The 26,159-nt window shown below is 40.0% G+C and overlaps 1 protein-coding gene across 1 annotated transcript in view; it reads right to left on the bottom strand.

Annotated features, from left to right (window-relative positions):
- Positions 1–9,044: 9,044 nt before the first annotated feature.
- Positions 9,045–26,159, bottom strand: part of ASCC3 (activating signal cointegrator 1 complex subunit 3) — a 339,817-nt gene continuing 322,702 nt past the window's right edge. Inside the window, exons 38-42 of the mRNA XM_040239121.1 lie at positions 18,630–18,781; positions 16,571–16,718; positions 12,883–13,092; positions 10,174–10,349; positions 9,045–9,842 (exon numbers count right to left, since the gene is read on the bottom strand). Coding sequence (XP_040095055.1) covers positions 9,698–9,842; positions 10,174–10,349; positions 12,883–13,092; positions 16,571–16,718; positions 18,630–18,781 — 831 coding nt within the window. The 3' untranslated portion in view covers positions 9,045–9,697. The remainder of the gene's footprint in view (positions 9,843–10,173; positions 10,350–12,882; positions 13,093–16,570; positions 16,719–18,629; positions 18,782–26,159) is intronic.

Genomic DNA, 26,159 nt, shown 5'->3' with positions numbered 1-26,159 from the left:
ATTCCCAGGAAGCATCCTCAGAAAAGTCCCACTGAAGTAATAACCATTCCCCTCTGTGCGGTGGTGGTTTAGTCGCTCAGTTATGTCTGACTCCAGAAACCCCATGGACCCTGCCAGGGTCTTCTGTCCATGGCATTTCCCAGGCAAGAATACTGGAGCCATTTCCTTCTCTGGGGGATCTTCCTGACCCAGGAATTGAATCCACATCGTCTGCATTGCAGATGGATTATTTACCACTGAGGTACTAGGGAAGCCCTCTTCTACGGCTGCTGAGCTATAAATGGAAGTGTGCATGCGTTTGCATTTGGAGAGGTGGAAATACTGCAGCACAAAGGGATGGAACACAAGCTCATCCCTCTCTGGGCACAAAGATTTGGTGTTTTTGTGGGAGTAGCATGATGAGGCGGAGAAGGCAATGACACCCTACTCCTGTACTCTTGCCTGGAAAATCCCATGGATGGAGGAGCCTGGTAGGCTGCAGTCCATGGGGTCGCTGAGTCAGATACAACTAAGCAACTTCACTTTCATGCTTTGGAGAAGGAAATGGCAACCCACTCCAGTGTTCTTGCCTGGAGAATCCCAGGGACGGGGGAGCCTGAAGGGCTGCCGTCTATGGGGTCACACAGAGTTGGACATAACTGAAGTGACTTAGCAGCAGCAGCATGATGAGGTGGGCTCTTAGCCTATTGTCTACTGACATATAAAATCCATCCCGAGGAGGAGTTTATTTCTAATTTATCACCTTAGACTTTTATTTACATCTTATTTCCTCTTTATTTTTTTTTTAATTTATTTATTTATTTTTAATTTTTACTTTACAATTCTGTATTGGTTTTGGCATAGATTGACATGAATCCACAGTTCCTTATCACTTTCTAAGCATTTTCACATATATGATTAGTTCATCAAAATTGAGAAAAAAAATTGAGAAAACACTTGCTGTGGCACTGTAATTAAGATTGCTGCTTTTCTTACAATGGAGCCAACTACTCTGTGAGGAAGCCTGGGCAGGCATTACCTCTGTTCCTCACCTCTGTATGTGAGGAAATGAGAGCTGAAGAGAGCTATCAGATGTATTATCCTAAAATCTTCCACTGTGGAGCTGGATCACCAAATATAAGAACTCCGGGAGTTGGTGATGGACAGGGAGGCCTGGCGTGCTGCAATTCATGGGGTGGCAAAGAGTCGGGCACGACTGAGCGACTCAACAGAAGAGATCATGAGAGGAGAATAACCATCAAAACCCCAAAGCTACTTCTCTTGATACAGCAAGCCTAGCTTTTCTAATGCACATCTATTCCTTCTCTGGCAAAACTATGTTGTGAAAGGACATAGAGCATATTTTCTGGCAATACCCAGCTAGAGTAACACAGGTAAAGGTACACAGTTGTGATATACTGTCCACAATTAGCCTGTCTTTGTATTGCAATTAGAAAATCTTCTTCGAAAGCTCAGTTGAAGATATTGGTATCTTTTATTAAAATGACTATTAGACATTTTCATGTGGCATCAATTTCAGGAACTTAAAGCAGAATGCAATGACCTGTCTCTAGTACAGAGTTCAGTGGAAAGACAGCGATGATGTTGAGGCAGATAATGTTTGGTTAATGAAGATTTCTGTTGGCTACGCATTATTTTATAATTGTGTTGTGAAGTTTTTGTTTTTTTTTTAATGGACTAAAATGCAAACTTTATTGAGATTTCACCAATTTTCTGCTAATATTCTTTTTCATGTTTTAGTACCCAACTCAGAATTTAGACATCATGTCTTCTTAGTCTCTATTTGTAAACTTTTTTTCACAACTTTTGATGGTTTTCAAGAGTACTGATCAGGTGTTTTGAACAATATCCTCAAACTAGGTTTGCCTTATTTTTTTTTTCCCCTCATGATTATACTGGGATTATATAGGTTTGGGGGTAAAATAGGAGACAGGTAGCATGCCCTCCTTATCACATTATATCAAGGTTGCATGCTATCAACAAGCCTTGTCACTGGTGATGTTAACTTGATGACTGGTTAAGGTTATCTAGATTAACAAGATTTCTCCACTGTTCAGTTACTATTTGCCCTCTCTATTTTTGGGAATGAGTTACTATGTTCTGTACACATTCAAGGGAAGGGGAAATTTTAGATTTTAAAGGTTAAAATAGTCTTCAAAATACCCACATTTATCTATCTACCAATCAATCAATCTCCTTTCTATTTATCTTTATTATTGGCTCAATGCACCCATCATCACTGCAGTGAAATAGCTAGCAATGTGAGACCCAGATGGCTATCAGAGCTAACTGTTGCTAACTGAGTGCTAACTGTTGCTTTTAGATGGCAAGGAAATTACTAGTGACTGAAAAATGATTCAAAAATTTCAAGGCAGAATAAGAGATCAACTGAAGATGTTGAATATATTAACTACATAAAAATTGTTTACAAATACTGCCTATGATTTAAATAAAGATTTTGCTGGGAAGTTTTGTTGTTCCAATTCAAACTTTCTCTTCTGTAATTTAAACTCATTTTATGTGTTGCTGGTCCACTTTGGTTAGAACTTACACATCCAAATAAATTTCCCTTTACAATTGCAAGCCATAGTGGAAACATGATTATGAAACATGAAACCTAACAATAAATAAAATAATTACATACAATTTGAGGGGTTAAGTAGAGTGATGTGTTTAGTGGAACATGCACCAATTCTGATGGATTGCCATGAGAAACTTTGGAAGAATCTCCTTTTTCTGATGGTCTTTGGTATTTTTCTTTTATGGCAGTCAACATTACTCAGTGTTACTAGCCATTTCACTTGCAGGAATTATTTGATTATTTCAGAAGCTCTATTCCCCTCTGAAAAGTTGGTACCTTCAAGGCTGTTTGGGAGAATGGGCCATTGGCTGTAGGGAGTTCCACAACTTGCTAGAGCAGTCCACATCCTGCAAGGTGCAGTGTTTTGATGCCAAGAGCCAGTTGTACTTGGATGAAAGTTCAGAAAATTCATCTTAGATCAGCCTTGTGATCCTCGAATCATTAAAAACTGCTTCCAGTATAATTGGGATCAAGGGTACAATCATTCACTTGTTTTTAATGGACAGGCATGGCATCTATGGGATTTAACAAGTCCAAATAAAACCAAGAACAGACAAATAATAAAAATAAGTAAGGAAACACAGATTTCAGGATTGAAAGAAATTTTAATTAGGAGGAGGTGCTGTAATTCTGCTTAACCAAACTTGGATTGATTTATAATCCATTATGTTCTCCAGGAAGTCTCCATAAAGAGACACAGTACTTGTGAAATTCACTCAGGTTCTTTTAAGAAATATTTTCTGAATCACAGGCCAGTTAAGAGTAACAGTAAAATTTTAAGCATCTATTCAGATGTGGCTGTTGGGGTCCAAAGCTTGACCTTGGGTAAGATTGGACCCAAGATCTGAATAGCACCCCAAGGTCTTTCTCAAACTGACATGCAGAAGACTTAGGGCAGAAGTTTCAAACAAAGAAGAATCTTTGAAATCTCATTTAAAGTCCTCAAATTTGAAGCACTTAATTTTTCTGAAATAGGACAGAATGCTCTGTAATGAAAAAAGTGAACTGAGCTTGAAACTGTGGGAATAACTCTTTCCAGAATTCTCTGTAGCCATCCTCCATTACTAAAACAGGCTTTCAGAATAACCTGGAATCAACTATCATTCTGAGCAATTTAGGGGACTTAAAATTCAAAAAATTTATCTCCTGTCTCTCAGATTTACAGCTTAGATTTCTGAAAGCAGAAAATGAGTGCTAATCTACGGGCTCAATATATATCTTTGAAGCTAAGTTCTATTTTGGTAATAGTCAAAAGATTTAAAACTTAAATCAGGTTTTTCTTTGCAAGAAGCTAGTTCATGAAATAATGCTTGTCTATTCATTTGGAATTATTTCTGAAAGAGAAGTTATTGTCAGTTCATATTTTTTAATTGTACAGAGTTCCTGTTTGGGGAGCCTTTTCATTGTGAATAGTTACAAGCAGTGATGGAGGAAAGAAAGGAGTCTGGTGAGAGAAGAGAAAAACTTCAGGCTAGTTATATAGAGTGAATTAAGCTGAAAAGAGAAAAAGCAAATATCTTATATTCATGCATATATACGGAATCTAGAAAAGTGGTGCTGATGAGCCTAGGGCTTCCCTAGTGGCTCAGTGGTAAAGAATCCACCCGACAATGCAGGAGACGTGGGTTCGATCCCTGGGTCAGGAAGATCCCCTGGGGAAGGAAATGGCAACCAAACACCTCAATTTTTGTGTTTGAGTACTGTGCTGCTAAGTCACTTCAGTCATGTCCAACTCTGTGTGACCCCGTAGACAGCAGCCCACCAGGCTCCCCCGTCCCTGGGATTCTCCCAGCAAGAACACTGGAGTGGGTTGCCATTTCCTTCTCCAATGCATGAAAGTGAAAAGTGAAAGTGAAGTCATTCAGTCGTGCCTGACTCTTAGCGACCCCATGGACTGCAGCCCACCAGGCTCCTTGCCCATGGCATTTCCCCAGGCAAGAGTACTGGAGTGGGGTGCCATTGCCTTCTCCATTGAGTACTGTAATATCCTGTAAATATATCCTAAGCAGGTTTGTTTTCAGCACTGATGGAAAGCATCAGTGTTGATTTTGTTTTGTTAAGTTGCCAACAATTGTATGTTCGCTGATTATTTATGATCTGAAATAATATATATCTTCTTCTAAGAAGACATTTTGCTACATAAGGATGACTTTTTTATACAACAGAATAAATTATGGCATTTCTGTTGCCAAAAAAAAAAAAAAAAAAGGCCAGTGTTCTTGCCTGGGAAACTCCATGGACAGAGGAGCCTGGAGGGCTACAGTCCATGAGGTTGAAAAGAGTTGGATACAACTTAGCAACTAAATAACAACAACCGATGAACCTGTTTGTGGGGAAGGAATAGAGAAGCAGATGCAGAGGGCAGACTTGTAGACACAGAGAGGGAAAGGAGAGAGTGGGACGAATTGAGAGTAGCACTGACATACATCCACTACCACGTGTGAAACAGATGGGGGGAGCTGCTGTCTAACACGGGGCGCCCAGCCTGGTGCTCTGTGATACCTAGAGGGGCGACGTGGGTAGGTGGGGGCGGGAGGGAGGGAGGCTCATGTACATATACTTATACCTGATTCAAGTTGTTGTATGGCAGAAACCAACACAACATTGTAAAGCAATTATCCTATTTAAAAAAAGAGAAACTTCAGGCGAAAAAGATTTTATGATGATTTGAAGTTTTAACATACTTGTAATACCCAAGATCCACTGCTATATAAAAATATTCCATAGTCTCCATCATAATAAAGCTACCAGTCAGTTTTCAGTACGCTTCTCCTTTGTCGACAGGTGACAGGATGATCAGGCAAGTCCGTGTTCCTGGTTGAGGGTATTTGCCATCTCTAGAAGAGGAGTCAAGTGAACTAGGTGTGTGATAATTTAACATCCATGGTTGTCTCTATTCATTTAGATATTCAGCAAGAATATTTTTTTAATCTTATTTTTTGACTGCATTGGGTCTTAGTTGTGGCTCATGGGCTCTAGTTCCGTGATCAGGGATTGAACCCCAGCGCCCTGCATTGGAAGCCCAGAGTCTTAGCCACTACACCACCAAGGAAGTCTCTCAGCAAGGATTTATCAAGCAGTGACCATGTGCCAGGTGATGTTGTAGGTGCTGGTAATGTGCCCTGAATGAATGTGATAAAGAACTCTTCCTGAAGTTTAATCAGGAAACATAGTTGGAGAGACTAATAAATCATTTTTATTAGTGGTGATAAGAAAAAATAGGAAAGGGTGATGGGACAGGTGAGCTTGGGTGGGTTGACATTTAGAGGAAGATGGTTAGGCCTGTGGGTGTCTGGGGAGAGCCAGGCTGAGGGAGGAGCACAAGCCTTGGTCCACAGGACATTCACGGAGAAGCACAGTGACCACGGTGGCCGGCAGGGAGAGAGCGAGAGGGGAGTCAAGGATTGACCCCCAAGGTACTGGTGTACGCAACTGGAGGAAGCTGTGAAGTGTGCTTGGGAAGCAATGTGTAGTTTTCCAAGGCTACTGAATTTGTAGTTTTATAAGCTACTAGTCACGTCAGAATCTGAGGAGAGTCTCAATTTTGTTGGTATCCATCCACAGGCATGGGGGCACACCTTCCAACCCCACTGGTTCTCTGTCCTAGAATCAGAATTCCTTCTCATCTTCTCTGGTGCCTTCTCAAGGAATTCCATTACACTCACTTACATAAGCTTCACAAGTCTTACCCTGTAATTCAAGGTAAGTATTCACAACCTTTAGTCTTTTTTGTTGGCTCAGTCCCTTTCTCCTCTCTGAAAATGCAGACCAACTGGACACCCCAGGCTATCTCAGAGTCTTTGTTAATGCTGTTCTACCTGGAGGGCTCTTCCCTGTCATCGCTGACCATCTTCATAATCATCCTCAAAACTCAGCCTAAATGTCCCTTCAAAGTTTTTCCAAATATTTCACCACGGCAGTGACTTCCTTTTATTATCAGTTGAGTTCAGTTCAGTTCAGTTGCTTAGTCGTGTCCGACTCTTTGCGACCCCATGAACTGCAGCACACCAGGCCTTCCTGTCCATCACCAACTCCCGGAGTTCACTCAGACTCACGTCCATCGAGTTTGTGATGCCATCCAGCCATGTCATCCTCTGTCGACCCTTTCTTCTCCTGCCCCGAATCCCTCCCAGCATCAGAGTCTTTTCCAATGAGTCAACTCTTCGCATGAGGTGGCCAAAGTACTGGAGTTTCAGCTTTAGCATCAGTCCTTCCAAAGAAATCCCAGGGCTGATCTCCTTCAGAATGGACTGGTTGGATCTCCTTGCAGTACAAGGGACTCTCAAGAGTCTTTTCCAACACCACAGTTCAAAAGCATCAATTCTTTGGTGCTCAGCTTTCTTCACAGTCCAACTCTCACATCCATACATGACCACTGGAAAAATCATAGCCTTGACTAGACGGATGTTTGTTGGCAAAGTAATGTCTCTGCTTTTGAATATGCTATCTAGGTTGGTCATAACTTTTCTTCCAAGGAGTAAGCGTCTTTTAATTTCATGGCTGCAGTCACCATCTGCAGTGATTTTGGAGCCCCCCAAAATAAAGTCTGACACTGTTTCCACTGTTTCCCCATCTATTTCCCATGAAGTGATGGGACCAGATGCCATGATCTTTGTTTTCTGAATGTTGAGCCTTAAGCCAACTTTTTCACTCTCCAATTTCACTTTCATCAAGAGGCTTTTTAGTTCCTCTTCACTTTCTGCCATAAGGGTGGTGCCATCTGCTTATATGAAGTTGTTGATATTTCTCCTTTTATTATAGTCACCTATAATACCTCTTTTCATCACCAGGCCAGCTGTCTAAGAGGACACGTTTCTGATTCATGTAGATTTCAGAGTATTCAATGTCATGCCTAGACTGAATATTTGACTTGCATTTCCCTGGTGGCTCAGATGGTAAAGTGTCTGTCTGCAATGCAGGAGACCCAGGTTCGATCCCTGGGTTGGGAAGGTCCGCTGGAGAAGGAAATGGCAGCCCACTCGAGTATTCTTGCCTGGAAAATCCCATGGATGGTGGAGCGTGGTAGGCTACCATCCGTGGGGTTGCAAAGAGTCGGACATGACTGAGCGACTTCACTTTCACTTTCTTTCACTTTCCATTACTATTTGGAGTCAATAAAATCCAAGAGAATATAAGATGAAATATGGAATTAAAAATGAAATGTGGAATTAATCTAACGGTTAGCACATGCCCTATATTATAGTGCACACTGAACTCTAAAATTTTGGTTGAGTAATGAATGAGGATAAAGCCATAGACAAATAGCTTTGGTCACTCATTGGAATAAGGTGAACTTTTCCATCTAAGCACACCTTGTCTTACTAGTGTCTTCTTAGCTTATTGTGAACTCATCACTTTCAATGTTAAAATTAATTAGTCACGTGTTTTCTCTTAATGGATATGACATTCTTTCCTACTGCTCCTATGTTCTCTGTCACATGTCCAGGGGACCTCCTACTTCCCCAAAGTAGCCAGTTCTCGTTAAAAAAAAAAAAAAAAAAAAGAATGATACTGACAAACATGAAGACAATGAGTTCTTTTCATGTTCTTGTATGAACTGGTAACCCTCTGTCTCTATATAATTTTCACTTTTAATTTCACTCAAACAGTGTTTAGGTATGAATTGCAAGTAGAAATAAACTGCCAAGTGAAAGGCAGAAAGATCTCTTTATATGAAGTAAACTCCTGGGACTAGAGCCCTTTGGACATCTCATGCCTACATCACTCGGTATGTTCATATTAGTTGCTTAGATTTAATGTGGGGAAGTGAATGCCTGGTTCTCCCCATCCTACTTTTATTCCTCCTTCTCCACCCCCCCCTTTTTTTTTCTATTTTATTTTTTAGTATGGGAAAGGAGGTGCACATAAGCAGTATGTTTCAGTTTCAGAAAAAGCTTTAAATTCCAATACTTGTGGTGGTTACATTGAAAATATTTTAAAATAATTCATCACAGGGACTTCCCTGGTGGTTCAGTGGTTAAGACTCTGTGCTTCCAGTGCAGGGGATGTGGGCTCAGTCCCTGGCCTGGGAACTAAGATCCCACATGTGACACAGTATAATTCGGGAGCGCCGCCCCCCCCCTTTGAAATTATTTTGCAAAGATAGAATATCATTTCACTAGAAAATGTATGTTATATGGGCATTTTAATCAACAACTTTTTAGTTGGAAAAAAGTATCTTTCAAGATGGAAATTGTTTGGGTATAGAGAAATATCCTTTATCAAAGGTGAAAACCTACCTATAGGGGTTGAACATTTTCTGGGTTTGCCTCAGGCCCATCCTAAAGTGCATAAAGACAAAGACTTGAACTATGAGGTCTGTGTGAATTAGACTGTACCTCTCTCCTTGTAAAAATAAACTATCAGAAAGAGAACGGAAGTGATGTCTTGACAGAGAAGGAAATGAAGAATCAAGAGGGGCTATGATGGAAGGAGGCAGAGGGAGTGAGTGAGTCAGGCTGTCTTGAAGTGGCACTCTAAATATTTTATTTCCACCAGTTACAGTATCTACATTTTTAAGTCCAGTATATTCTGCTTTCTTTTAAATCATCATTGGGCTCTCTAATGTAATTTTATATCATATATTATTAACATTTATAAGAAATTCATGAAGTTACTTCTATATGTGATCAAAGTATAAATTTTCCAACTGTATAAATTTTGCAACACAACATGCACTGTGTGTCACTGTACAGAAATCTGGTTAGAAATCTGTTCTAACAAATCTGAACACTGTCACTCCCCTGTGTAGTTTTCCTTAAAAAAAAGAGGAGCCGATGTTCTTGTAAACAGTACACTGTGAAACGTAAAATCTGATAATTCCTAAATAGCATCTCAATATACACAACTTGAAAGAGTCTCCTACGGGCATAGTCACTTTACCCATCTAGCGATCCATGAGGACAACACTTATAAAAGGCAACATTTGTGAAAAGGCCCCCCTTCCGCAGCTGGCTTGGTGTTGCTGGAGTCAGAGCTGCAGCCACTGCCCATTTCTGCTGCATCTTGAGGTTGGAAGCCGGTTCCTCCAAGGCAAACGTCAAGTAATTCGACTTTGTCCAGATGACTGATCAGCCAGGCTTCATCACTTCCTTCCAATGGATTGTCTAGGTTGGGTTACTTCACTCTGAGGTCAGTCAGGGCATCAGAGATCTCGTCGGCCTGTGCAGAGACGCTGGCCGGTGTGACGTGGAGGTGGATGTCGTACTGCTGGTCCAGGCCCAGGTAGCAGTCGCTCATGAAATACAGTGTGTAGATATACCTAACACACAACAGAGGAACAAAATGGTGAAACCACTGTGTTCATCACGTGTCTGAGAAGTTGGCTTCAGTCGTGTCTGGCTCTTTGGGACCCTAGGGACTGCAGCCCACCGGGTTCCTCTGTCCATGGGATTCCCCAGGCAAGAGCACTGGAGTGGGCTGCCATGCCCTCCTCCAGGGGACCTTCCCGACCAGGCAAGGAACCTACGTCTCCTGGGTCTCCTGCAGTGGCAGGTGGATTCTTTACCGCTAGTACCACCCAGGAAGCCCGTAGACTGTGGTGGTCTCATCACAGTCACGGTTAATTCTTTGGGGATAAGGATTCTGCTTACCTTCCAGGTACTTCAGGGGTATAAAAAGAGATGGAGACCACGTGATGACTTCGGACATAGCCCACTCTTTTCAAAGCGATAAGTTCTCTCTTATCCACTTCTCCTAATATCAAAAACCATCCTTCATCCTTTGATTTGGGAAATCGAGGAGTAACTGCATGGCTGTCTTGCTTTCCCTGTAAACCAGAAAAAGGGAAGATAAAGTATGATAATGGCTAGGTTTTCTATACCACTTGGTTGTGGTTAAAAGGCCATGTTGTCTTTCTTGGCAGCCATAAATCTGAGTATCTGGGCTGTGTTTCATTTTCAGGTTTGATGTATTTGATATGCCATCATCTACCTTTTTTAAAGAGTCTCAAAGCACACTGTAGCCACACTACTACTTTGTGGTCATAACCACCATGATTATTTGGCTCAGAACAGAAAACTTTTGAATCTTGACATCAAAATAAATTCTGACACCATTCTTGTAAAGAAAATTAATACCCTATTTGCAGATGAACAAGCTGGGATACAATAATATTAACCAAATCTTCCAAAGCTTTATATACAAGAAACCAATACTTGGGAAAAAAAAGTCAATTGAAGCTGGACTCTGGAATCTGAAGATAATAAACACTGTCATATAAACATGTTCCCCCACTACCCAAGAATAAAACTACATGAAAAAGCACATATTCCAATATGGCAATATTAAAAAGTCCTTTCTCTAAGGAATGGGAAATTGTGAGCCAAGCAAATTGTAAAATATATTAATCACCACCACCCAAGATTAGATATCTCTATAATGACAACACTTCAAGTCTTTTATTTTAGATTGATTTTTAGAAAATCAAAGATTCTAGAGATTCCTTAAGACAATGAGTTTATGGTGTAAAAGATGCTAATAATGACACGCTCTCAATCAGACTTCACTCAATATTCCAGAGGGAGATGTTTCACTGAAGGCATTTTAAAAGAGAGGTCAGAGAGTAATGTATTTTTTACAGCACTTAGAAACAAAATTTAGAGTTTTTCTAGCGTGATTAAATCTAATGTTTAAGTACTAATATTATGGTAAAAAGAATCTTATTGTCAGAAATGTTTGCAACGCCTCAAAGTTCTCCCTCACTAGTGCTTGCAACATGCCTTAGCTGCACCTCAGTATACAGTTAGTCTGGGCACTGTATTACGTTGCTTGAGCACCTTTGTTGAGAGTGAGCCACCTGAGGCTGGGGGTGTGCTGTCCAGCTATTTGGGACTGGCTTCGTTTCTGTCAGTGTGTGTGCACACGGCAGGTACAAAGCAAACAGCGACTGGAATCAGAGAACTCTGGGTGCCCATCCTGCTCCCATATTTTCTGACTCTAGGACCTTGGCAAATTCCTAAACTCCCCAAGTCCCATTATTCTGTAAAATGGGAAATCACATCTTCTTACATAGCAGTGATAAAGAAAACTCTTCAGTTTTTTTTTTTCTTATGATTTTATCTTTATAATTACAATTGCCTTTTTTTTTTTTTTTGTAAGTTGGGATACCTTAAGTCATCTAAAAATGCTCATATGAAAGCCTCTGAAATGCCAGAGGCCAATCAGTTCATACTTACACTGATTGATTTTTTTGAATTAGAAATCAAATGAGATGAGACTTAAAGGCACAGTACTGAAAAGACATTTTAACAACAGAAAGTTACTGATCATTTTGTGTGTGAATACAGGGAGGAGAATATTAGTGAACCACAACCTCATTCCTGAGGGAGAGTTCTAGATATGGGAAAGCCCCTTCTCCCTGGGCTAAGGAGAAGGCAAATTCTTATTTTGATGATCATGGGACTTCCCTGGTGGTGTAGTGGATAAGAATCTGCCTGCAAATGCAGGGGATGCGGGCTCTATCCCTGGTCAGGGAGGATCCCACACGCTGCAGAGCAACTTAGCCCATTCCCCACAACTATGGACTGTGTGCTCTAGAGGCTGGGAGCAGAAACTACTAAAGCCTGCATGCCCAGAGCCTGTGCTCTGCAATAAGAAGCCACTGCAAGGAAGTGTAACTAGAGAAAGCCCGCTCAAAATACCCTGCAAGTAGAGAAAGCCCGCACAAAACAACCAAGACCCAGTGCAGTCAAAAATAAACAAATGATTGCTGTGGTCCAAAAACAATTTGCCCACATGTTGTGTACTAATATTCTTGAAGGGCTCAATAATTATTGTGGTGCCACAGACAGTAGAATAGAGCACAGTAACTTAAAATATAAAATTTTGGCCTATCTGCATGTTGATAGAGCTCTCTCATATGTATTCTAATGAAGGAAGCAGGTAGATGTGGCAAAGGAGACACAGGAAAAACTTAACTAGTATCTTCTTCATCTGGGGTGTGGAGTGAAAGTCTAGATTTTGAGATTTCCTTGGGCCCTGAGACTGCTGTGGGCCTGGTATAGGGCCAAGGAACCTGTACTCTTAAAGCTAATCTAGGAAATTCTGCTGAATCTGTACACCATGCTCTGAGAACAGGACTCTAGGCATTATATTATGATGTCCCATGGGTATTCTGGGGTTGAAACATGGCACATGAGAAGAAGTGACTCATTTCAGAAGACTGACTCTTGCTGCTTAGGCCAGTTGAGGAAGCGGGATCTGTGAAGGGCACGGAGGCATTAGTCACATAACAGACATGTGTGCTGGTGCGTGCTTGTATCTGGTGTGAAGCATTTGAGAATGGAAACCAAACACTCTACCTTGTGGAACCCGAGGCTGACTCTCTGCAGGCTGACTTGAAGCACATACTCTTGATCAGCATGCAACCTGACCCATCTGTTGTCGCTGCGTTTGTCTGAAGCCACAGTTGTGATGGAGACCTCGTCGTGTCCCTCTGCGGCGTCATCCCACCAGCCTTTAACACTCAAGCCAACATCGATCACTGGCAAATGAGATAAGAAATTCCATGCCTGAATAAGAAGAGAAAAGAGCGGATACTGAAATGTAGTGATCAACTAAGAAGTAGTGAACTTTTAAAAAATCAACCACTTTGTTTTGAGGTTAATCTAGATTCAATGCAGTTGTAAGAAATAAAGCAGACAGATCCTGGGTACCATTCCCCAGCTTCCCCCAGGTGAGCGCTTTTCACAACTACAGTACAAGTATGTATATCAGGATATTAACAGTGACACAATCTATAGCTCTTGTTCAGATTTCCTAGTTTTTCTTGTACTCATTTGTTTGTAAAAATAGTGTGCTTTTAATATTATTAAAGTACCTTTAAAAAAACTAAGATAGTATTAATCATTACCTAAACTTGTGACCCTTTTATCACAAATCCCTTTGAGACAATGAGTGGCTACTGACTATACTAAAAAAATAAGTTTTAAAATAATTGTTGAACTGGCTAGTTTTAGAGAAGCATCAAGTATAAGCATTTATGTGACTGCTAAGGTGGAGAACATTACTTGGGGATATAAAAGCAACTTGAAAAAATGCTGTGATGCAATTTTTGATGTCAGACAGCATCTTTCACTGATCATTTAGTGTACAAAGTGGACGATTCTTTTGTTTTTATTCCAAATTATTCTGAAAGGAAAACATTTTATATGTTTGTATATTGTAAGGAAATCTCTAGGTCTTTCTAGAAACAAATATATATTCTTTGGTATTACCATATTGAGAATACCAACTTAAATGACACATATTAAAAGGAGGAGAAAATATTACCAATTTTATTCCTGCTCCTTTAATTAAAAATATTTGTAAAAAATCAAAATGCAAATAGTAAGTGCTTATCAATAATGGGGCTTCCCTTGTGGCTCAGCTGGTAAAGAATCCGCCTGCAATGCGGAAGACCTGGGTTTGATCCCTGGGTTGGGAAGATCCCCTGGAGAAGGGAAAGGCTATTCACGCCAGTATTCTGGCCTGGAATATTACATGGACTACAGTCCATGGGGTTGCAAATAGTTGGACACGACTGATTGACTTTCACTTTCACTTTTCAAGTGCTTATCATTGTTGAATGAATGAATGAATTCCTAAGTCTATGGAAAAGATGTAAAAAAAATAACCTAATATCCTCAGATAATTGTCATCTTCTAACATTTATAATTATGTGGCAAATATCACCACTGGTCAAGAAAACTCTCTATACTGGCTGTTTTATCTGTTGTTACCGTCTAAGTTAGTTTTTAAAAGCTCATGAATACTTTAATTTTTTCCTTTTATTTCCTTAATAATATTCCATAGGTATCCTTATAGGCTTTGATTTCATATTCGCTAAGACTTTATTGCTGTTGAGTATACCACCTAATTGAAATGAAGAAGCCCTGATGAATCAAACTATCCCTCAGGAATTCAAAAAATGTAAATCCAATGCAAATTTTCAATTCAACACCAATCCTGTAACTTGTGAATCTGAAATTATGTTTGAAATAGATGCTGAAATACTCAAGCCACAGAATGGTCTACACGGTGCTTAAAGGTACAAATGATGGCTTATCCCCTGCTAGAACCAGCTGAGTCTAGAAGCTGTGCCGCTGGGTGTTCTTAGACTAGCCAGAGCGAGGACACAAATATACCATTTCTGTATAGCATTTAGCTTTGTGGGACAACACAAGTAGCATTTACCATATGAAGTAAGACTTCATATTTTTCTTGTACCTTTAAATGAGTTAGCAATATAATAATTATTAGCAACTCATTGGAACTTTATTTAACAAAGCCCCCAAAAGTCAGATCTTGCTTTTATATATCTGTAATCTTTTTGCAGTGCTTAATATTATTATTTGCAATCTACAATGCATATACATATGTTTTTTGGATGAGTGTATGTATACATTTGTACATACATATATACACATACACACATATGTAAGTATATAAAACACGAGCTGTTTTTAAAGAAATTGCTAAGACATCTCAACACCAGCCAAACATATTTATCTGTGGATTAATCTTCATCTATTGAATCAGGCAAGAGCACTGCCATGCATACAATTATTTAATTAGCAGCCAAATCCTCTGCCAGTCAGCAGCCGTTCCAGGCATACTGATGGGGTAGAAGATGCAAATCTCACAGTCGTACTGCTTTTTCTCATTACTACTGCAATTAGCACTTAAATTGATGCTTTAAACATACTAATTTCTGGAATAATTCAGGATTTGTATGTTACCTGGGATCGCCTCACTGCAGAGCCGACACCAGATTGCTCTGCAAATTGAAGCACTTTTGAGCCAAATAACCATCATCATATCAGACTGAGCCAATTTGCATTCGGTTTTAAAGATAACAGAATGGCAATTTATGCAAATAAATTAGGTAAGTTTACTTCTGAGTTTTCCCTGAACTAATTATAACAATGTTCTAATTTTTTATCACATCTAAAACTTGGCTTGAAACCACTGTATGTTACGTTAGAAATCTGTTGTTGCTAATAGAAGTCTTGTTTTAAATATATTGTTTTTATTCATAATTTTGATAATTTAGCTAGAAAGGGAGGCACTTATTATGAATATTAAAATAGATTTTTTGTGCCAATTCTGGGTTCAACAGAAATTGAACAATCAGACTTAAATGCCTGTTATACTTTTTCCAAGTCTTGCTTGAAATAAGTTCCACTGGGGTGGCGGCGGGGTGGGGGCCAATGACATGGTTTAGAAGTTTCTTTATTTTACTACCTGTTTTGCAAGCCAATATGTTAATTATGTTGTAAACCCTGAACATTTACATGCTTAGGGTAAAATTGCTTAAGATTTAAAAGTCTATATATGCCAAATATTTCTGGCATTGTTCATTCATATTTTTGGTCTTTCCAAAGATAGTTTGGAGCAATGACTTATGTTGTCTTTCACAACATAGATTTAGATTTTCCTGAGCTACAAAGTATACAAACAAGGAGTTTGTTTGAAAAAATACCTTAGAATCTAGGAACAAAAAGTGATTAAAATGAGGGGGGCATAAAAGAGTAATTAAGGGAGTTGCATGAAAATATATCCAAGTGTAAAAAAACAACAAAAAAACACCTTGAAGAAGGGATTATTGATAGAAGGACTCCTGGGCAATGCAGCCTAGATGACTAAGTCCTAGTAGGCCTTTCTCAGCTGCTGTAACAGCATTATACTGAAACAACCTTCTAATAATGCAGCTGCTATTTCTAATTATTGTTACAGTCATTACTCTTAATACCATCTGTTGAGCTCTTATCCTATATCAGGACAGATATAGAGCATAAAGCAGTTTACATAATAACATCCTGCTTAATCTTCCCAAGAATTTCATGAGACTGATATAATGTTTTCATGTTTATAATCATAGTAAATGGCAGGTGGAATTTAAACCCAGGAGAGTTTGACTCTGAAAGCAACACTCTTAAGGTAGAAAACTTTTGTGTAACTTCCCAGATAGAGTGAGGGAGTGTCTAAACATGGAACTGATGGCCTTACCTGCTTCATTTTGGGGGCCGGTAGCTCTTTTTCTATCATGGAGCTGAATACATGGTCTTTCCCTGCACAGGCATGGATCAGTTCTGGGAGGCACTCAATGGACCCATGGTAACCAGCACGTGGGCCCTTCATACCTGGGCTCCATTTCCTAAGAAATAATATCAACACCAAATAATTCTTTCATAGCACAAATGAGATTTTTCTGACAACGATGGTTTCTATAAAGAGTTTAAAAATTAAATTTAGTGTATAACTTTTTAAAGACCGCTATTATGAAGCTTCAAAATCAGTCAGGATTCTTGAAGGTATCAATCCAAGGCAGTTTTGCTGCCATGACATAAAATGTGTGAATCACGTGTGAGCTCAGTAGAAAATCAGGATTGATAGACAGGTGGTGTCTTTCTATAGGAAGGCACTAATATGTACTGACGCATCCATGTGGATAAAATACTGAACTGGAGCCCTGACCTGTTTGCAATGGATGCAGGCAAATGTCTCCAATACATTTACTTGAATAAAGTTTTCATTGTAAGTTGTTGACATCCTACAGTTAAAAGTATATCAGGGGAATATTTCAGATTTACAGTATAAATAGTGCTGGATCACCAGGAAAAGAGTCTATCTAAATCTATTTTCTGTTTATATAGTAAGATGAAAAATATCCTTGAAATTAGACAAATACAGCCACTTTTCTGGGTAGCAATAATAAATGGATCAAATCTCCTAGGCCCCAACCAGTTTCTATAACAGACCCATGTGCCATTGGGTTGGCACCCTAGTGTGTCTCCTTTACTGCTGAAACCCAACTCCCGTAACTTCTAGTACCATGTTGAAAGAGTTCCTGAAACTGAGCCGTAGACACGTGAGGTATCTACTTTCTCCGGCGCCAGGTCACCTGCTGTTGGTGTGGCCCATTCTCTGAACATGCCTTTTAGTTCTCAGGGACGTCTCATAGCAGGGACTTGAGCACCATGGGATCAACTGCCCTGGAAGCCAGTGTATGTCAGTCAGATGGAGGGACTTCCCCGAGGAGACCCCATGTGTGCCTGAGGTTCTGGTTGACGAATATCTCTAGATGCATCACATGACTGCCACTCTTCGTCCAGCTGATGAGAGGCAGAAGGGCGCATGATAGCAAGCACAGGCAGACTCTTCTGTCCGTCTACATGACTGTCAAACAATATTTTGGCCGCACAGTATCTCTCAAGTGGTGTGAAAAGAAACATTTTCGTTTAAACACTGCCAATCTTGCTTGTAGTATGTACCATTCTTTCCTTTGCTAAAATAGTTGTAGCCATGTACATGGGACCTAGGCTTCCCTGGTGGCTCCCTGGTAAATAATCTGCCTTTAATGCAGGAGACCCAGGTTCAATCCTTGGGTCGGGAAGATCCCCTGGAGAAGGAAATGGCAATCGACTCCAGTATTCTTGGCCTGGGAAATTCCATGGACAGGGGGGTCTGGGTGGGCTACAGTCCATGGGGTTGCAAAGGTCAGACATGACTAAGTGACTAACACTTTCACTTTCTTTTCACATAGGACCTAAGAGTTGAATACTTTTATGATAACAAAAACTCTTCTTATAGGTACAAGTTACATCTTGAGCTGCTAGATATATACAACTACTCAGTTTTTGGACATTTTACAGATGCACAGCTTACTTTTAACAAAAGATTTCTGATCTCTCAAATCTATTCTGCAATGATAGAAACTGGTAATTTCTTTTGCTTTAGGTCACTTAAAGAACTTGCATAACATTTTTTAAAATGAAGGCTGGCACAGCAAAGAAAGAGTTAAAATGAAGATGCATTTGATGTTGCAAATGGAAAACAACTTAATAGAAGGTTAAAACGAACTGCAGTTCAGCTTGAGGCCAATGATCAAATTTCAAGTGAGAATTCCATTGTTGCTAGTCTATGTTTCCCTCCGGGAAACAGGGGCATTTTCACTGTAAGGAATCAATATTCTAGGCACAACGTGAAATTCAAGTGACCATACCTGTAAAGGAAATGATTTTTTGAAATAAAAAAACCCAATTACATTGAGAATTAAAATACTTACCTGAAAATGTGCAGATGGTGGTTTTCTATGTGTGGTATTGTTAGGAGGGAGGAGTCTTTCAGCCACCGCCCCTGGATCACCATCTGCACCAGGCTGGTGATGTTCAGGACAGTCACCAGCCAGCCCTGGTGTGCAGCCACGTCCAGCATTGCCTGAACAGGGAGAACACACACCTTATAAGAGTACCATAGCACCTTCCCTCTCCATGGGGGATCTGATATCTGATCTAGCTTTAACAAAAAGCTCCCAGGGTTATACCTCTAAATTACTACTAATCAAGAGAAGAAACCAGAAGATAAACTACAGTTGGACTGGAGGGAACATAGTAAAACGTCTGTAGTGAAACATCTCTTACAACATTTACTGCACATTACTTTGTACAAAATGCCAAATATTTAGCTTTTTTAGGTCAGCAAAGATTAGGCAGATAATATCGGCACTATAATAAAACAAAGAGAAAAACTCAGTGTACTTTGAGAGCAAGAGCACTAGCAGCTCCATTTAAAAAGTACATCTCAAGTGGTGGTGGTTTAATCACTAAGTTGTGTCTGACTCTTGTGACCCTATGGACTGTAGCCCACCAGGCTCCTCTGTCCATGAGATTTCCCCAGGCAAGAATACTGGAGTGGGTTGCCATTTCCTACTCCAGAGGATCTTCCTGACCTAGGGACCGAACCCACATCTTGTATATTGCAGGTGGATTCTTTACCATTGATTCAAATCTCAAGTAGTCTTTCCCAAATTTAAAGGCAACAATGGTAAGGTGATAGGTGTACTTACCCCAAATTTATTTTTTTCCCAGAGAGCAGGCTAAAAGCAGAGTCCTGGATTTCAGTGACTATACTATGCCACACAGTAAAGGGGGCAGGGACCAGTGTACATGTACATGGGGAATGATGAGAAGCTATTCATATTAGTCTATACATTTAATCCAATGTTTTATGGACAAACAAACGGCTGCATTTGCTTAAGGCCAAACCAAACAGTGAAATCTTCTTTAAACAAAGGAGAAGTTTACACAGGCAAAGCTATTTCAATTAAATTAGATTCTAGTGAATGCTGACTTAAAGACACATAAGTTAATATCATGATCTGAGGCAGCTAGTTTATACAGTTTTAGGAGTGCACTCTCTTGTTTTGGGAAATGAAGGTAAGAGAAATCAGATGTACCTCATAAATGCCTAAAATGATATTTCACCATCTCACTGATTGTAAAATATTTATAAAATGTACAAAACCTACATGTACATTTGTAGAAATGGTTCTTAAAGATTTATTATGTTAGTAAAATTAATCTGCCATATTACTTAGTACTTATTGAGTCAGACACATTTTCCTTCCAAGTTTTGAATTTCCTATTCTGGATTTTCTAATTTACAAAAATGTAAAATAGTTTAAAAAAAATCTGCTAAACCAATCTGTGGTCTTTTTATACATATTACAGGGAAATGGATCCACATCTCTGGGTATGATGGTTACTGTGATGGAATGGTCAAACTGGCCTTTAGTACCCATGAGCCTGGGCTTGCCAGGTGGTGATAGTGGTAAAGAACCCACCTCCGATGCAGACTTTAGAGATGTGGGTTCAATCCCTGGGTTGGAAAGAGCCCTTGGAGAAGAGAATGGGATCCTACTCCAGTACTCTTGCCTGGAGAATCCCATGGACAGGGGAGCCTTGGTGGGCTAAAGTCCATGGGGTTGCAAAGAGTCGGACACGACTGAAGTGACTTAGCACTCATGTAACCGTGAGCCTACTAATTGCACATTATAAAGCTTTATGGTTGGTATAATATATTTATATGTATGTGTGCATATGGAAGTGTATACATGCACGAATGTATGTGTTGATAAATCCAGGGGAAATCCACTTCTGTCCTTCCTATTTCTCTGCAGAGCTGATTAAAACGCTTAGCCTTTGAAGTACACGAGACAAGCTGGTCACGAGGAACATTCCTCAGACAAAAATAAAAGTATTAGTTCGCAAGTCACAACTCTTGAATTCCGAAAGGGAAGACAAATGAATAATTATGCCTAATGCAGTATCATGATGATGTTAGAAGTTGTAATGCAGAGTAACTATGGTGATTTTACTTGTGATTTTTATATTACAACTTGACTGGAAATAAATTCCAGACCAAAAGCTCATCTACTAGAAGAGCTAGATGGATGGACCATATGTTTTTAACTTTGAAGTTTTCATGATGAAGTTGAAAGATTTCATAAAATTTATGAGAGCTGCCCACAATCTTTCCTTGTATGATCCAGATGTGAAAACGTAAAAAATCATGCAAAGTGATTGCTTACGTGAAGTAAATGAAAAAGCCGTATCATGAATTGAAAACTATCACTTATCTTGTTTTAATTTAGAAAAAAGGAAGGTAGGGAAGAATCGGGGATGAGAGATGGTTGTGACAACCCAAATGTGCTGAATAAATGTTGCCACACGACTGCCTACTCACTCCCTAGTGGGTCCTGTTTTTTCTTCCCCTTCCAGCCACTGCCTCTGTGTAGACCCTCATCAACACTCATGTGGAATATTATAATAAATACCACTTTATCCTCATTCTAAGTTTTCTTCATACTGTTACCTCAGTGTATTTTTACAGAGGTAAAACGGGTTATGTCATTCCGCTGCTTAAGTTTCTTCAACGGCTTCAAGCTTCGTAGTGGACAAAAGCTAACACTTCTCTGCAGGTCCTCTTCTTACAAATCCTGCTCCCTCTACCTTGTCTACCTGGGAAATTCCTACACATCCTTCAAGTCAAGCTCAAATGCTACTTCTTCCTGTGAAGGCTACCTAATGGACAGGAGGTACTTCTTAGGTGCCCACTGCTCCATGCTACTATTATCATAGTGTGGGTCTTTGTTTACATACGTGCCTATTAAATATAGACCCCTTGATAGCAAGATTCTGGAAGTAGTCTTGGTAATTATAGCCCTAGCACAGAGCACTTAAGAAATATTAATTTTATGAAAGAACATTCATAAAAATCCAATTATAATAATTATAACAAACATTCTACCTGTTATGGCATATCTGCCAAAGGCCGCACAGTGTAGGAAAAAAAACTACAAGCTTTGATGTCAGACATAGGTTTGAGTGTTAATTTTGTCCCACATTCTATGTATTAAATTTGGGGCAACTACTTAACCCTACGAGGATAGATTTCTTATTGATAGATGTGTTATATGTCTGTATAGGGGCTGATGAGGCTGAAATAAGATGATGTATACGTAAGGTATCTATTACACTGCCTGGAACAGAATAAATCTTTTAGATCTCAATAATAGATCTTGATAAACAGGTACTTATTTTTAACATTCCTCTATGAGGAAATGGAAAGAACACTGTAAAACAACCTAAGAGAGACTTTCTAAGAGAGACTTCCTTTGGACCTTTAGGGATTGATTTCTGCACTGAGGAGTATAGGATTTCAAGGAGCAAAGTATGGAAGGTTGGGAGCAAATGCATGGGATGGGCAGAACTGTTCATCAGGAGGGGTGTGCAACTGCAAGGCAGTCAGGGGACACATAAAACCAAAGGCAGACCCTACAGTGCAGGCCAAACTGGAGCATGTGGACTTGGTTCTCAGTTTGAGTGGACAAGTCTGTAGGTACATACCTCAAGGGGCTACGGCTAAGGGATGGTCCAGGTAAATGGGTCTGAGGATCTGGTGGGTCACTCTGACATACCCCTGAGTGACTGTGCCTAGCAGGGACTCCCTGCATCTCACTGTCTTTTACAGCAGTCTTCCTGGTAGACAAGAACCAGTGAGACAGCATGGTACTGGCACAAAAACATAGATCAGAGGAATAGGATAGAGAACCTGGAAACAGACCCATGCATTTATGGTTAACTCATTTACGACAAATGAGACAAGAATATACAATGGAGAAAACACAGTCTCTACAATAAGTCATGATGGGAAAGCTGGACAGCTACCTGTAAAATAAATTAGAACAGTCTCTAACACCATATACAAAAATAAATTTAAAATGGATGAAAGACCTAAACGGAAGATCAGATACTAAAAAACTCCTAGAGGAAAACATACAAAGGTAGAACATTCTTTGACATAGATCTCAGTAATATTTTTTTGGATCTGTCTCCTAAAGGGAATAAAAGCAAAAATATATGGAAGCTAATTAAACTTAAAAGCTTTTGCACAGCAAAAGATACCATCAATAAACAAAAAGATAGCCTACTGTATGGGAGAAGATATTTGCAAATGATGTTGATAAGGGATTAATATCCAACATATATAAATAGCTCATACAACTCAATATCCAACAGACAAGCCAAATAAAAAATGGTCAGAAAAACTGAATATTCTGCCAAGGAAGAAATGCAAATGGCCAAAAGGTACATGAAAAGGTGCTTAACATTTCTAATCATGATCCCTGGATTGAAAAGATCCCCTGGAGGAGGGCATGGCAACCTACTCCAGTATTCTTGCCTGGAAAATCCCATGGAGAGAGGAGCCTGGCGGGTTACAGTCCATGGGGTCACAAAGAGTTGGATGTGACTGAGTAGCACTCTCATAATGAGGGAAATGCAAATCAAAACCACAATGAGGTATCACCTCACACCTGTCAGAATAGCTATCATCAAAAAAAAAACAAAGAGCAAATGTTGACGAGGAGATGGACAAAAGGGAACCCTCATACACTGTTGGTGGGAATGTAAATTGATAGCCACTGTGGAAAGCAACATAGAGGTTCTTTGAAACATTAAAAATAGAACTACCATATGATCCAGCAATTCCATTCCTGGGTATATATCTAAAGAAAATGAAAATGCTAATTCAAAAAGATACATGCACCACAATATTCACAGAGGTACTATTTACAACTGCCAAAATAGAGCAGCAACCTGAGTGTACATCAACAGATGAACGGATAAAGAAGATGTGGTATACTCACAATGGAGTACTACTCAGCAATAAAAAGGAAGAGAATTTTGCCATTCATAGCAGTGTGGATGGGTTTGGAGGGCATTATGCTAAGTGAAACAAGTCACACAGAGACAAATACTGTATGATATCACTTTTATATGTGGAATCTAAAAATATACAACACTAGTGAATATAACAGATAAGAAGCAGACTCACAGATATAAACCTATTATTGCCTGCTGCTGCTGCTGCTGCTGCTGCTAAGTCGCTTCAGTCGTGTCCGACTCTAACCCCATAGATGGCAGCCCACCAGGCTCCCCCATCCCTGGGATTCTCCAGGCGAGAACACTGGAGTGGGTTGCCATTTCCTTCTAGTCAGGGGCTATACAGGGGTAAGAGTGAGAAGTCCAAACTACTGGGTGTAAGACAGGCTACAAAGATGTATTGTATAACATGGAGAATATATGTAGCCAGTATTTTGTAATAAGTATAAATGAAGTGTAACCTTTAAAGATGTATTAAAGAGATTTCTCAAGTGTTCCAGTGGTTGGGACTTGGTGCTTTCACTGCCAAGACCCAGGTTCAGTTGCTGGTTGGGAAGCTAGGATTCTGCAAGCTGCATGGTGTGGCCAGAACAAAAATTGTGTTTAAAAAACAAAGTACTAATAAGTGTATACTCCTCCTTAGCATGGGGCTGGTTTTTGTAACATCTGGAGATCATGGTTCAGTTCCCCAAGACACCTCAAAATCCCTTATAGAGATCTAATACTCAAACAACAAAAAGCTGCTTTAGTATACTGTGGAGAAAAAACTGGACACTCTTCACCGGCTTAGCATTAACATTAGGCAAATACTGAACCCCCTCTCCCATCTGCTTTTACCTCATGTCCATCTTCTACTGGGCATGCCCCCTATCAGACAAAGCTAGGATGATTCTAAGTCTAGGGGCAAAATGGGTGGGGGCTGACTCCATGCAGGAGACTTTTTCCTATTAAGTTGGAATCAACTTCAATTGATTGCTGACTCAGAATTCTCTGTCATTTCCTACTGTGACAGACTAGAAATATGACTCCTGGCATTGCATTAATTTATAAAATTATACTACAATTAACACTATCATAATCAACAGAAACTATGGGGTGGTTCATTTCTTTATTGGAAAGCAGGCAATGAATTCGGTTTTGAACTCATTTGAACCAAGGTGCCATTCTGAAGCCAGAAGAGTTAAATGCAAGCCTTGACCTTCCAATAAAATGCCAACATACACTATTTTGTTATTTGTTTTTATAAAGTTCCCTTTCTATCTTTCAGAGGGACTGTAGTACCCTTGGAGTTGGGGCAGAAAAACATAAGTCATAAAAGGAGGCAGCCTACAGTAGGCACAGAGTAAGATGTCCAGAGAGAAAAGACCCTCTTAGGATCAGAAACAGAGGTTTCCATGCCTGGGGCATGTGAGCCTCACAGAGAAGAGTGGCTTCAGCAGGTCACTGAGACCGCACACAGTCATGGCAGAGAGGGAAGCTCTGAAAGAAGTTTATGGACATTGATAGCACTCATATCACATGGTATCTAGCACCTCTGTGAGTGGAGGTGATACCTCTTGCTGGGAGAAAGTACTGTAAAGGAGCATGAAAAGATCTGGAATAAGTACTGGGGGGAATTACTGATGTGAATAAAAGCTAAGCATTGGTGAGTTTCAACAGCATGACTTTGAAAGAATAATTATAGAAATTATTAGAAACATTGAGAAATTACAGAAATAGTAATGTTTCATGACTGATTCTGACAATAATGAGTAGGATTAATTTGGGTGTGAAAGCAGAGAATTCAGATGTTGAGACTTTAGGTTACTGGTGACATCACTGTTGAAGTGGACGACTGGAGGGCCAATCCTGTGTGGGTGGCAAGTGAAATCACAGACGACCGAGGACTGGATCATAGAATCAGGAAGGCGAGGAGAGACTCCTGGCTGATGAGTAACAGAAATGTTCAGTCATGCTGATGGGTAAAGAAGCTGTGGTCAGGAGAGTGAGAGGGTGATGCCATGGAGGTGGTGGCATAAGTGGTTTGGATGTAGTATTACAGCAGCAGAGTTTGGGATGAATGTGATTACAGTGTTGGAAAGGTCATCTGCTGAAGCCACTCTGGTGACTGTAGGAGCTGGAACGGGGTTGCACGCTATGAACTGGTGTTTGAGGGAGGTGGGAAAAGAGATCCAGACTTTGGAACACAGTTGAAAAGGAAATCTTATAGACACTGAAAGTAAAATGTACATGGATAAGAGAAGCAGGAATCTGAGAAGAAAGATGTGGTTGGAGAGATCTGAGGAGGCAGACTTTGATTACTGAAGAAGCACTAAGAACGAGCCAGCCCAGGAGTTTCAAAGAGATCACAGAAATGAGGTGGTGTATGTGTCTGCCTGTGTCTGACTGACAGCTAGAGAAGGAGGGGTCAAAACAAAGATGGGTACATATACTACAAACATCCCAGACCTGATCCTCATGTAGAACTCACAGGGAACATTTAAGAACTTGGCTTTGTGCAAAGGTAAAACCACTACCACTACCACCTCCAAAAACAACCCTGCTTCTCATCCCCATAATCAAAAAGAACTAGAGTTTAGAAGATGGACACT

This window comes from Oryx dammah, unplaced genomic scaffold, assembly GCF_014754425.2.
Source record: "Oryx dammah isolate SB20612 unplaced genomic scaffold, SCBI_Odam_1.1 HiC_scaffold_4, whole genome shotgun sequence".
Lineage (NCBI taxonomy): Eukaryota > Metazoa > Chordata > Mammalia > Artiodactyla > Bovidae > Oryx > Oryx dammah.
This window is presented reverse-complemented; position numbering and strand designations above follow the sequence as displayed.